Source organism: Osmerus eperlanus, unplaced genomic scaffold (genome assembly GCF_963692335.1).
Source record: "Osmerus eperlanus unplaced genomic scaffold, fOsmEpe2.1 SCAFFOLD_693, whole genome shotgun sequence".
Lineage (NCBI taxonomy): Eukaryota > Metazoa > Chordata > Actinopteri > Osmeriformes > Osmeridae > Osmerus > Osmerus eperlanus.
The window spans coordinates 1-12,029 of record NW_026911930.1 but is presented as its reverse complement, the minus strand read 5'-3'; the positions used below and the strand labels follow the sequence as shown (position 1 = coordinate 12,029).

The 12,029-nt window shown below is 48.9% G+C and overlaps 1 protein-coding gene across 1 annotated transcript; it reads right to left on the bottom strand.

The window, feature by feature from the left end:
* Positions 1-684: 684 nt before the first annotated feature.
* Positions 685-11,202, bottom strand: LOC134016784 (type II inositol 3,4-bisphosphate 4-phosphatase-like; the record flags this gene model as incomplete). Its single annotated transcript, XM_062456079.1, has 3 exons — positions 685-789; positions 7,396-7,526; positions 11,055-11,202. Coding segments are annotated over 3 exons (384 nt in total), but the record flags the coding sequence as incomplete, so codon positions are not given.
* Between the last annotated feature and the right edge of the window lie 827 nt (positions 11,203-12,029).

Sequence of the window (12,029 nt, the reverse complement as noted above, 5' to 3'; positions counted from 1 at the left end):
GGAGCTAGTTAGCTGTTAGCTAGTTAGCTGTTAGCTAGTTAGCTGTTAGATAGTTAGCTGTAAGCTACCGTAACACGTTCTGACAGGTCTGGCTGGGAAAGAGATGAGTCAGCGCGCCTGCTCATCAGTCAGGGAGGACTGTAAGTTATAAGAAACTAATACTAACAGCACTAATAACGCTAGACTAGGCTGTGCTAGCGCCCTCTGGAAGAGAAGGAGCCGTGCTAGTCACCCGAGGCTAGGTTATTAGCTACCTCTGGAGGGAAACAGCTAGCAAGTAAGTGAAGGGTGTGCGTTAGCAGTCGCAGTGCTATCGCTAGGCAACTTTCATCCTGGCCTCCTCAGAGGCATTGTTATCTCTGTGTCTTCCTGACACCAGCTCCCGCTAACTCAAGCCTGTCAGCTGCTAGTGACTTCTGCACGCGCTCAGTCGGAGGTGAGGAAGAGGAGCGTGTCAGCTCTTCAGAGCATGAGGAAGATGGATCAATGTTTGGGTCTGACTGAGGCTGCAAGTTCAGGGAGAAACTAGACTATCCTTTTCATAAGCAGGGGCTTAGTGGTTAGAGCAGATAACTACTGATTAAGAGGTTGCAGGTTCAAATCTCCCCCAGTACATTGCTTTGATTACAGTGTCAACATGTGTACATAGCGTGTAGTTAGGGTTAGCGTGTGGCATGGTCTCACCTGTCGTCCGGGGGCAGGTGACTCTCATCCGCTGGGTGTGCAGGTTGATGGGGATGAACTCCAGGTACTTCTGAGTTTTGCTACAGCTGGGCTTGAACGACGGACCTATAGGAGGACAGGAACAGATCAGGGTGAATCAGCACAGCTTGGTGGAACAACCTCGGTAACTGAGTTTCAAAAGACAGCATTTAAACCCTGCCAGCCCTTGTCCAGACAGCATCTAAACCCTGCCAGCCCTTGTCCAGACAGAACCTTGTCCAGAAAGCACCATGTCCAGACAGAACCTTGTCCAGACTGCACCTTGTCCAGACAGCACCTTGTCCAGACAGCACCTTGTCCAGACAGCCCTGGTCCAGACAGCACCTTGTCCAGACAGCACCTTGTCCAGAAAACACCTTGTCCAGACAGCCCTTGTCCAGACAGCAACTTGTCCAGACAGCACCTTGTCAAGACAGCACCTTGTCCAGACTGCACCTTGTCCAGATAGCACCTTGTCCAGACAGCACCTTGTCCAGACTGCACCTTGTCCAGACAGCACCTTGTCCAGAAAGCACCTTGTCCAGACAGCCCTTGTCCAGACAGCACCTTGTCCAGACTGCACCTTGTCCAAAAAGCACCTTGTCCAGACAGCACCTTGTCCAGACAGCACCTTGTCCAGACAGCCATTGTCCAGACTGCACCTTGTCCAGACAGCACCTTGTCCAGACAGCACCTTGTCCAGACAGCACCTTGTCCAGAAAGCACCTTGTCCAGACAGCACCTTATCCAGACAGCCCTTGTCCAGAAAGCACCTTGTCCAGACTGCACCTTGTCCAGACAGCACCTTGTCCAGACAGCACCTTGTCCAGAAAGCACCTTGTCCAGACTGCAGAACTGCGCCGCTTCTCCAGAACAGTGTTTTCCAGGACCTCTGTTTGCTGTTATGAGGATGTGAGACTTGGGACAGGCGTAAAAACTGTACCACAAACCCAGTTTCGTCTGATTGGCTTAATGTGCGAGAGTTGCCTTTGAAATGTCCAATAAAATGACTTGAGGTTTATTTGAAGACCAATTAAGTCATGAGAAACGACCCGCCTCGAACAAACTGAAAATCTATTTGACAACAACACAGACTCACTTCCTGTTATGATTAAATATCCCCAGATCCAGGAAACACACTTTCCAACTACTTCCAAGTCTGATGATCTTCCAATAACGCCGCCCCCCCCCCCTTCTATTTTCACAATGCAGACAAATGGCCAAATCTAATTACCAAACACAATCTCCTGGAATACATATTGGTTATTTATATATATATGTTTCCTAGAATGATAAATACATATCCCCAGATATCAAGTACGAACTTCCCCCTTCATTTAAAAGTCAGCTCATTTTCAAACAGAATCTGCTAATGTTCTGCATAATCCTGTAACCACAGGATTTGATGCCCTTTAGCACCACCTGCCTTGTACAAAACTTCCAATTAAAATCCCCCCCCCCCCCCAAAGATAAAGAAAAGTCTTTGTTTGTGGCTCATGGTAAATCTCAGAAACACTATCTGACACTGCACACGGTGTATTGCTTAAATCGCTAATATGCTAATGGAAAAGAACCCCTTTGAAATGGGGGCTAAGCTTTTAAGAACAGTTCCAGGAAGGCTAATCGCTGGGCTGTGTGCCTAAAGAGGAGACAAGGGTTTTAGAAGATACACAGAGAGAACAAATACACAGAGAGAGGCGTGGGGTGGAAAGGCATTCCTGTATTTAACTAATGACCAAACAAAAACACTTCCACTGCTCCACGTAAACAAAACAAATAAACTAAAACACTCATAATCCTGTGTAAACACACACTCGTAGGTTACATTTACATGTTGAAAACACACCGTGTTACACAGAACGGAAAACTCTACAGGCCTTCAGCTCAGAGCTTCCTGTTTCAGACCCCCCACACTGCATCACAGGCACCACATCCAGACCCCTGCATCACAGACACCACATCCAGACCCCTGCATCAGAGACACCACATCCAGCCCCCTGCATCACAGACACCACATCCAGACCCCTGCATCACAGGCACCACATCCAGACCCCTGCATCACAGGCACCACATCCAGACCCCTGCATCACAGGCACCACATCCAGACCCCTGCATCACAGGCACCACATCCAGACCCCTGCATCACAGGCACCACATCCAGACCCCTGCATCACAGGCACCACATCCAGACCCCTGCATCACAGGCACCACATCCAGACCCCTGCATCACAGGCACCACATCCAGACCCCTGCATCACAGGCACCACATCCAGACCCCTGCATCACAGGCACCACATCCAGACCCCTGCATCACAGGCACCACATCCAGACCCCTGCATGCATGTGGAGCACCAGGCATGATACCCCTTACAAAAAAAAGTATACTTCAAGTTTAATTTGTATGTATACTTAAGTATAAAAAGTATACTATTATCATGGTACTTAAGGTATAGCAGTGTACTTATTTATATACCATTTTTATACCAAGTAAACTAAATTGGCCCACTTTTTTGTTTATTTAGTACACTTAAAAGTACACTTATATTGTGTTTTAAGTTTACTACGGAATACTTTAAAGTATACTTTTTAATACTTTAAAGTAACCTGCAGTGCACTTTCAGTTCATGAAGTATACTTCCTAAAGTACTTCAAAGTATACTTTGGAATACTTTCAAGGGCACTTTCAATTAATGTAAGTACTTCAAGAAGTTAACTTAATAAATGTCCATTAACTACGATTTACCAAAATATTTAAATGTTCAGGGGCCCCTCAAACGCCAACAATCTAGGGGCCCTTGCCAAAATACACTGCAGTTATTAGCTGAACGAAGCTAATTACTGCGTAGGAACTCTATTGAAACAATCAAGCTCTTCTTACTAAACGGAACAGTCATTTAATTAATGGTTATAATGGTAAACCAGACAACAATGACAATTACCACGCAAAAAAACAATACATTCTAAGCAGACACATTAAAAAAACATTTGTATTTTCTACAAACGGCAAACTTATCAGCAAATTTTAACACTCTATTTACCGCCTTGCATCATGGGAATTGACCAGCCAATGAGCCACGCTATCTTCATTTTTTCATGTTGTTATTTCGTTCTTCAGTCAGTTTGACAGTATAACCTTCAAATGCATAATGCCACCCTTCTGTCTGCTTCTTTCTCAAATAGCTTTTTCGTTTTTTCCATTAATACTCCAATTGATAATTATTAGTATAGTATAAGAATATAGGGCTTTAAAATGTTTTGGCAGTAATTAAGGTTACAGCTTCAGTAACAAAAAAGATTCAATGTGCAATGCATAATAGATTTTCCTAAACATAAAATTAGAATATACAAGATGGATTTAAAAAATGTAACTTCTAATGTACTTTAAAAGTATTTTTACTGTTGAGGTTCTTCCACTAGGTGTACAAAGCAGCTACACTGCCACAAGAACGAGAAAACTCTCCCATCGATCTCTCAGTTCCAGAGAGCTCTAGTTCGAACAGTAATAAAGAAAGATGGCAGTGGTTCTATCAGGTTAGTCACGACCCTGAAGGGAGCGCGCTGGCAAATAGCCTTCCTGTTTGAGCGATGATTGACAGTTTCATACGGTTGTCAAGCACCGACGGCGTATAAAGGCCGACAAACCCTGCGGTAACCGGATTATGAAGCCTTCTAATGTTGCCCAGCAGCAAACAATGCGAGCGCTCTGCGGGCGGCGGCTGGGCGGGCAGAGATGATTAATTCATGAACGGAGAGCACTCGCTGGAATGTCGTTAGTTATTAGCCAATCTGAAGTACGCGCGGGTCAGCTCATCTAATTAAAAATGGATAAAGGAAAACACAGAGAGGTTTTAACCTGTCCTGTCTCACTCTCTTTACTTTGTTGCCTTTCTTTCTACTTGACTCTTTCTCCTACCGTCCCTCCCACTCTACCTTCTTACCTCTTTACTTCTTTTACTCCCCCCCTCCCCCTCCCCCTCCCGAGGTGACGAGTTCGAATCCCTAACCCAGGCGAACATCGGCCTTGTGTGAACTACCGCCGTCTAGCGCACAGCTGTTGCAGTATATGGTATATTTTATTGAATATTTTCAATTAAATATTTGTCGGCCCCCCTCCCCCCATCTCCACCTTCCACCCCTGACCCCTCTCCTCCCCCTCCTTTCCATTTCCTTCTCCCTCCCCTCCTGAGAGGTGGGTAGAGGCAGAGGGGACATCTTAGCTTATCAGTGGGTCTTGGGGGGCAATGAAGAGGAGGTAGTGGAAGGTGGAGATGAGGGGGGAAGGGGTGCCGAGAAATATTTCATTCCAGACAGAGAGGGAATCAGGAGGAAACCAATCACACACCATAGGGGTTGCCATGGACACAGGGATTCTGAACGGAAACATCGATAGGAAGCGAGGGATGGAGGGATGATGGATGAGAGGAGAAGGAGGGAGGATTGTTGCTTGGATGGAGGTATGATAGAGAGATGGACAGAGGAGAGGGATAGCTTGGCTGTTTGATGTTCATCCCCCTTGTTGCTGCATCAAGGACTGTACTGAGTGACTGACCTGAAACACTGACCTGAGTCACTGACCTGAGCCACTGAGACACTGACCTGAGACACTGAGTCACTGACCTGAGACACTGACCTGAGACACTGAGTCATTGACCTGAGACACTGACTTGAGACACTGACCTGAGACACTGAGTCATTGACCTGAGACACTGACCTGAGACACTGACCTGAGACACTGAGTCATTGACCTGAGACACTGACCTGAGCCACTGATCTGAGCCACTGACCTGAGACACTGACCTGAGACACTGACCTGAGACACTGAGTCATTGACCTGAGTCACTGACCTGAGACACTGACCTGAGACACTGACCTGAGACACTGAGTCACTGACCTGAGTCACTGATCTGAGCCACTGACCTGAGACACTGACCTGAGACACTGAGTCACTGACCTGAGACACTGACCTGAGACACTAACCTGAGACGGGAGATGATGTGTGTGTGGCAGGGGAAGGGGGGAGAGGGATGATGTGTGTGTGTGGCAGGGGAAGGGGGGAGAGGGATGATGTGTGTGTGTGTGGCAGGGGAAGGGGGGAGAGGGATGATGTGTGTGTGGCAGGGGAAGGGGGGAGAGGGATGATGTGTGTGTGGCAGGGGAAGGGGGGAGAGGGATGATGTGTGTGTGGCAGGGGAAGGGGGGAGAGGGATGATGTGTGTGTGTGTGTGTTTCGCTCATCAAACCCCACATCTCTGGCAGAAGAAAACGTTGTTGCTATGGAAACTCAGTCACAGTGTAAAAACAACCAGAAACTGAATCCATATCGCCGTGGGAACAAAAATAAAAGAGAATAAAAGGGAGAGGGTGTCCCGTCCCCCCCCATTAAATCCAATAACCTTGTATCAATTATTCAGGCTTTAGTCAGATTAGTTCAGATCAGTTTGTGACTCTGGCTGTGGTCACTGCCAACCAGTGATACTCTAATCTGACCACTTTTTTCAGTAACGAGTAATCTAACGCGTTACTATTTCCAAACCAGTAATCAGATTAAAGTTACTTGACCAAGTCACTGTGCGTTACTATTTTGTCATTAATAGTAAAATATATATTTGATTTCTTCTTCTCTGGGAGTTAAGCCTATGCGACAATTAAGTCACGTTTTCAGCACGAGGGTCACGTCACGTGTATATACATAGACCTACCACTCAGCGACACAAACAACAATGTAGCAGGAGAGAGAGAGATGCGCATTTTCGAGTTGGAAATACAATCACTATTTTGAGTATTTGTCAGCTAAAGATGGAAATATCAAGGTTCGTTGTACACTCTGTGCTGGTGGCGACAAAGGGCTATCAAGCTACAAAAACACAACGTCAAATTTGAAGAAACATTTGGAGTCGCAGCACTACACAATCAAACTTATAGAGCCGGTTGTCAATAGGTGTGTTCGACTTCATGCATCACCGGCGACAGCCGGCTGCAGCCTTGAAGTTGAGAATGCCATTGGCTGCTTCAAGTCAGCCGGGCTGCAGGCGGCTGCAGGCGACGCCGGTGCTGCATGAAGTCGAACGCACCTATTTTTATGTTGAGGCGGCGGGGGTGTTGTCGGCAGCTGCTGAATGTAACTAATAAAGTAACTTGTAATATAACTTAGTTACTTTTAAAATCAAGTAACTTGTAAAGTAACTAAGTTACTTTTAAAATCAAGTAACTTGTAACGTAACTAAGTTACTTTTAAAATCAAGTAACTTGTAAAGTAACTAAGTTACTTTTAAAATCAAGTAACTTGTAAAGTAACTAAGTTACTTTTAAAATCAAGTAACTTGTAACGTAACTAAGTTACTTTTTCAAAGTAACTGTGGCAACACTGCTGCCAACCCCACCCTCAAACCTACCCTCGCCCTCCCTCCCTCCCACCCCCCTTCGCCCTCTCTCCCTCGCCCTCCCTCGCCCTCCCTCCCTCCCACCCCCCTTCGCCCTCTCTCCCTCGCCCTCCCTCGCCCTCCCTCCCTCCCACCCCCCTTCGCCCTCTCTCCCTCGCCCTCCCTCTCTCCCTCCTTCTCCATCTCTCCCCCTTCCTCCCTTGGGAGAATTCATCATCAGTTTTTGACCAGGAACTCTGTTGTGATATGAATCTCTCCTGCATGTACCTGGGACCTTATGTGTGTGTGTGTATACGTGTGTGCAGACCCCTACCAGTGATCTTGTCCAGCTCAGCGAGGGTCTCCTGGTAACCGTGGGTGATGTGGTCGTAGCGAGCCGTCACCTCCCTCCTCAGGTGGTCCCAGTGGGGGGACAGATCCCCCAGGTCCCTCAGGGCCTGGCTCCTGGGGGGGGAGGGGGGGGGTCATTAACGTGGACAATAATTTGTAACACTCCATGTGTTCATAAACCAGAGCTGCTGTAGAGGAGGCGGAGAGGAGAAGAGAGATGGAGGAGAGAGAGGAGAGAGGAATAGGGAGAGGAGGAGGAGAGGAGAGAGGAGGAGGGGAAGAGAGAGGAATAGGGAGAGGAGGAGGGGAGGAGAGAGGAAGAGAGAGGATTAGGGAGAGGAGGAGGCAAGGAGAGAAGTGTTCAGTGTGAGGCAGGCTCTAGTCCAGTTCTTTAGTGTTACTCTGCTGGGTTAGAGGTGGTCTGCTGGGTTAGAGGTGGTCTGCTGGGTTAGGAGTAGTGTGCTGGGTTAGAGGTGGTCTGCTGGGTTAGAGGTGGTCTGCTGGGTTAGAGGTGGTGTGCTGGGTTAGAGGTGGTGTGCTGGGTTAGAGGTGGTGTGCTGGGTTAGGGGTGGTCTGCTAGGTTAGAGGTGGTCTGCTGGGTTAGAGGTGGTGTGCTGGGTTAGAGGTGGTGTGCTGGGTTAGAGGTGGTCTGCTGGGTTAGGGGTGGTCTGCTGGGTTGGAGGTGGTGTGCTGGGTTAGAGGTGGTGTGCTGGGTTAGGGGTGGTGTGCTGGGTTAGAGGTGGTCTGCTGGGTTAGAGGTGGTGTGCTGGGTTAGAGGTGGTCTGCTGGGTTGGAGGTGGTGTGCTGGGTTAGGGGTGGTCTGCTGGGTTAGAGGTGGTGTGCTGGGTTAGAGGTGGTCTGCTGGGCTGGAGGTGGTGTGCTGGGTTAGAGGTGGTCTGCTGGGTTGGAGGTGGTGTGCTGGGTTAGGGGTGGTGTGCTGGGTTAGAGGTGGTGTGCTGGGTTGGAGGTGGTGTGCTGGGTTAGAGGTGGTCTGCTGGGTTAGAGGTGGTGTGCTGGGTTGGAGGTGGTGTGCTGGGTTAGAGGTGGTGTGCTGGGTTAGAGGTGGTGTGCTGGGTTAGAGGTGGTGTGCTGGGTTAGAGGTGGTGTGCTGGTTTAGAGGTGGTCTGCTGGGTTAGAGGTGGTCTGCTGGGTTGGAGGTGGTGTGCTGGGTTAGAGGTGGTCTGCTGGGTTAGAGGTGGTGTGCTGGGTTGGAGGTGGTGTGCTGGGTTAGAGGTGGTCTGCTGGGTTGGAGGTGGTGTGCTGGTTTAGAGGTGGTCTGCTGGGTTAGAGGTGGTCTGCTGGGTTGGAGGTGGTGTGCTGGGTTAGAGGTGGTCTGCTGGGTTGGAGGTGGTGTGCTGGGTTAGGGGTGGTGTGCTGGGTTAGGGGTGGTCTGCTGGGTTAGAGGTGGTCTGCTGGGTTAGAGGTGGTCTGCGGGGTTAGAGGTGGTCTGCGGGGTTAGGGGTGGTCTGCTGGGTTAGAGGTGGTCTGCGGGGTTAGAGGTGGTCTGCGGGGTTAGAGGTGGTCTGCTGGGTTAGGGGTGGTCTGCTGGGTTAGAGGTGGTGTGCTGGGTTAGAGGTGGTCTGCTGGGTTAGGGGTGGTCTGCTGGGTTAGGGGTGGTCTGCTAGGGGCCAAGACCAGGGGGGCCAGGGGCCGTCATCTCAGCTAATCAGGAAAGGCCGTATGTCTGATTTCCTGCTCTGCTGTGCCTATCAGATGCTCTTCAGCAGATTGCAGCGATTCCCAGTAATCCACACCCACTAAAACACCAGTATTATAGCATCACACACACACACCTATTATTCTGCCAGACGGACGTTAAGTGATTAGTGATAGTAACGTACGGCTGAATAGAGCTCCCTATCTATCCTCCTGGGGGGGTGAAGAAGGTCATGATAGCATTAGCTACGCCTTGATTGATAGAAGACCTACACAGACACACAGGGAGGGGAGAGAGAGAGAGAGAGAGCAGACTGGAGAAGATGAAGGAGGGCTGGACCTGTCCAGGACAGACTAACCCTGTGGAGCGAGTTGAATAGCAAATGGATGTGAGATGATCGCATCAAAATTTACATATTCTCCAAACAGTAATTAGAATTTGACAGTATGTTTAACAACAAGACTAGCCAGCTATCCAGCCATGTCATTGTCCCCAAATCAAATAAAGATTTTTACAAATAAAATAATCGGGCCATGTGTAGAGTAGCGGCTACTGTCCTATTGGCCGCTGCCTGTCAGAAGTAGATTGACTAGCGAGGTGAATAGCAAATAGATTGTGAGACGAGCGTGACACTGACACAGTAAATTCCGAAAAGTAACATTTTCATAAATGGAGGCTTTGACTGCGTCCCTGTTGTTATGGTTACTTATTTCAGACACTGTGTACAGGCCCTTACTATGTAGCTAGCGCAATCATTTAGAACGGTGACCAAACAGTTTTACTGGAACTACTTAGTAGGTGTCCATATATCACCTGATAATGGACATGTGCTTCTGAGGAGAGAGTGGAGACTTGTGGAAACTGAGGTCTGAGAATGTTCCAGACTAATGACCCAGAGATTTCTGGGTACCTGTGATACTGATCACATCCACACAGACCCTTACCAGAGAATGTCTAATCAGGGGAGAACTACAACTCTCTGGAAACTTCTGGCTTTTTACAATGGGGCTTAATAGGGAGTGAACAAGGAGTGAACAGGCTGTCTGTAGACGGGCTCTGTCCTTACACACACGCGTATTCACAAACACATGTATTCACACACACACACACACACGTGCCTGTACACACTTGAAGTGTGTGTGGGATTGAGTCTGGCTACTTCAACTTCATTTACATGTATTCGTTTAGCAAACGCTTTTATCCAAAGCGACTTCCAAGAGAGAGCATTACAAAAGAGCATACGTCACTGATCATAACAACGAGATAGCCCCAAACATTGCGGGAAGCCAAAACATGAAGCATACATTGTGAAAAGCAAATAAGTGCCAATGGGAAGAACCATAAGAGCATGCAGTTAAACAAGTTACAAATTAAACAACATGAACCTCAAAAAGTGCAAGAGTTTACCTGTAGAAAAAGCAAGCAATAATAATATAATTCACAACAAGTACAACTTGTGTTATAGGAAAATAGTAGGGGTGGGGAAAAAAATGTATTCACATTTGAATCGCAATTCAGTCTTCTAGCGATTCACAAATGTAAAAAAATTTTTGGGGAGAAAATAGCGTTAGCTTTTTAGCGTTAGCGTGTGTGTGAGTGAGGGTCAGGTTAGCGTTAGCATGTGTGTGTGTGAGTGAGGGTCAGGTTAGCGTTAGCATGTGTGTGTGTGAATGAGGGTCAGGTTAGCGTTAGCATGTGTGTGTGTGAGTGAGGGTCAGGTTAGTGTTAGCATGTGTGTGTGTGAGTGAGGGTCAGGTTAGCGTTAGCATGTGTGTGTGTGAGTGAGGTCAGGTTAGCATTAGCATGTGTGTGTGTGAGTGAGGGTCAGGTTAGCGTTAGCATGTGTGAGTGAGGGTCAGGTTAGTATGTGTGAGTGAGGTCAGGTTAGCGTTAGCATGTTTGTGTGAGGGTCAGGTTAGCATGTGTGAGTGAGGTCAGGTTAGCGTTAGCATGTGTGAGTGAGGGTCAGATTAGCGTTAGCTCACCTCCTCGTGTCCTCCTGGATGCAGAGAGAGAGAAGCTGCTTGGGGATGCTGAAGGACAGAGTGCACTCCTCCATTTGCTCCCTCACCAGCATCCACCTGCTGTCCACAGTCTGGAACCTGTACACTCTGCAGACAGGGTTCTTAAACACTGTGGAGGGGAGGAGGAGAGGAGAAGGAGGGGAGGAGGAGAGGGAGGGAGGGGAGGGGAAGGGAGGAGGTGAGGAGAAGGAGGAGAGGAAGGGGAGAAGAGGGGGAGGGGAGGGGAGGAGGAGAGGGAGGGGAGAAGAGGGGGAGGGGAGGAGGAGAGGGAGGGGAGGGGAAGGGAGGAGGTGAGGAGAAGGAGGAGAGGAAGGGGAGAAGAGGGGGAGGGGAGGGGAGGAGGAGAGGGAGGGGAGAAGAGGGGGAGGGGAGGAGGAGAGGAGGAGAGGGAGGGGAGAAGAGGGGGAGGGGAGGAGGAGAGGAGGAGAGGGATGGGAGGAGGAGGAGGAGGGGAGGGGGGGGAGGGGAGGAAGGGGAGGGGAGGAGGGGGAGAGGAGGAGGGGATGGGAGGAGGAGGAGGGGAGGAGGAGGAGGGGAGGAGGAGAGGGAGGGGAGGAGGAGAGGAGGAGGTAGCAGGAGAGGAGAGGGGAGGGGAGAGGGGAGGGTGAGAGGGGAGGGTGAGCGGAGAAAATAAAAGAACACAAAAGGGGAAGAAGATTAATATAAGGGGTTCAGGGATGAGCGGGATTCAGATGGCTGAGCGGTTAGTGAGTCGGGCTATTAATCAGAAGGTTGCCGGTTCTATTCCTGGCTGTGCCAAATGACGTTGTGTCCTTGGGCAAGGCACTTCACCCTACTTGCCTCGGGGGGAATGTCTCCGTACTTACTGTAAGTCGCTCCGGATAAGAGCGTCTGCTAAATGACAAAATATAAATATATAAAAATGAGGGGTAAAAAACTAAACAATACTGTGTTAGCAACCAGGACACATGGATC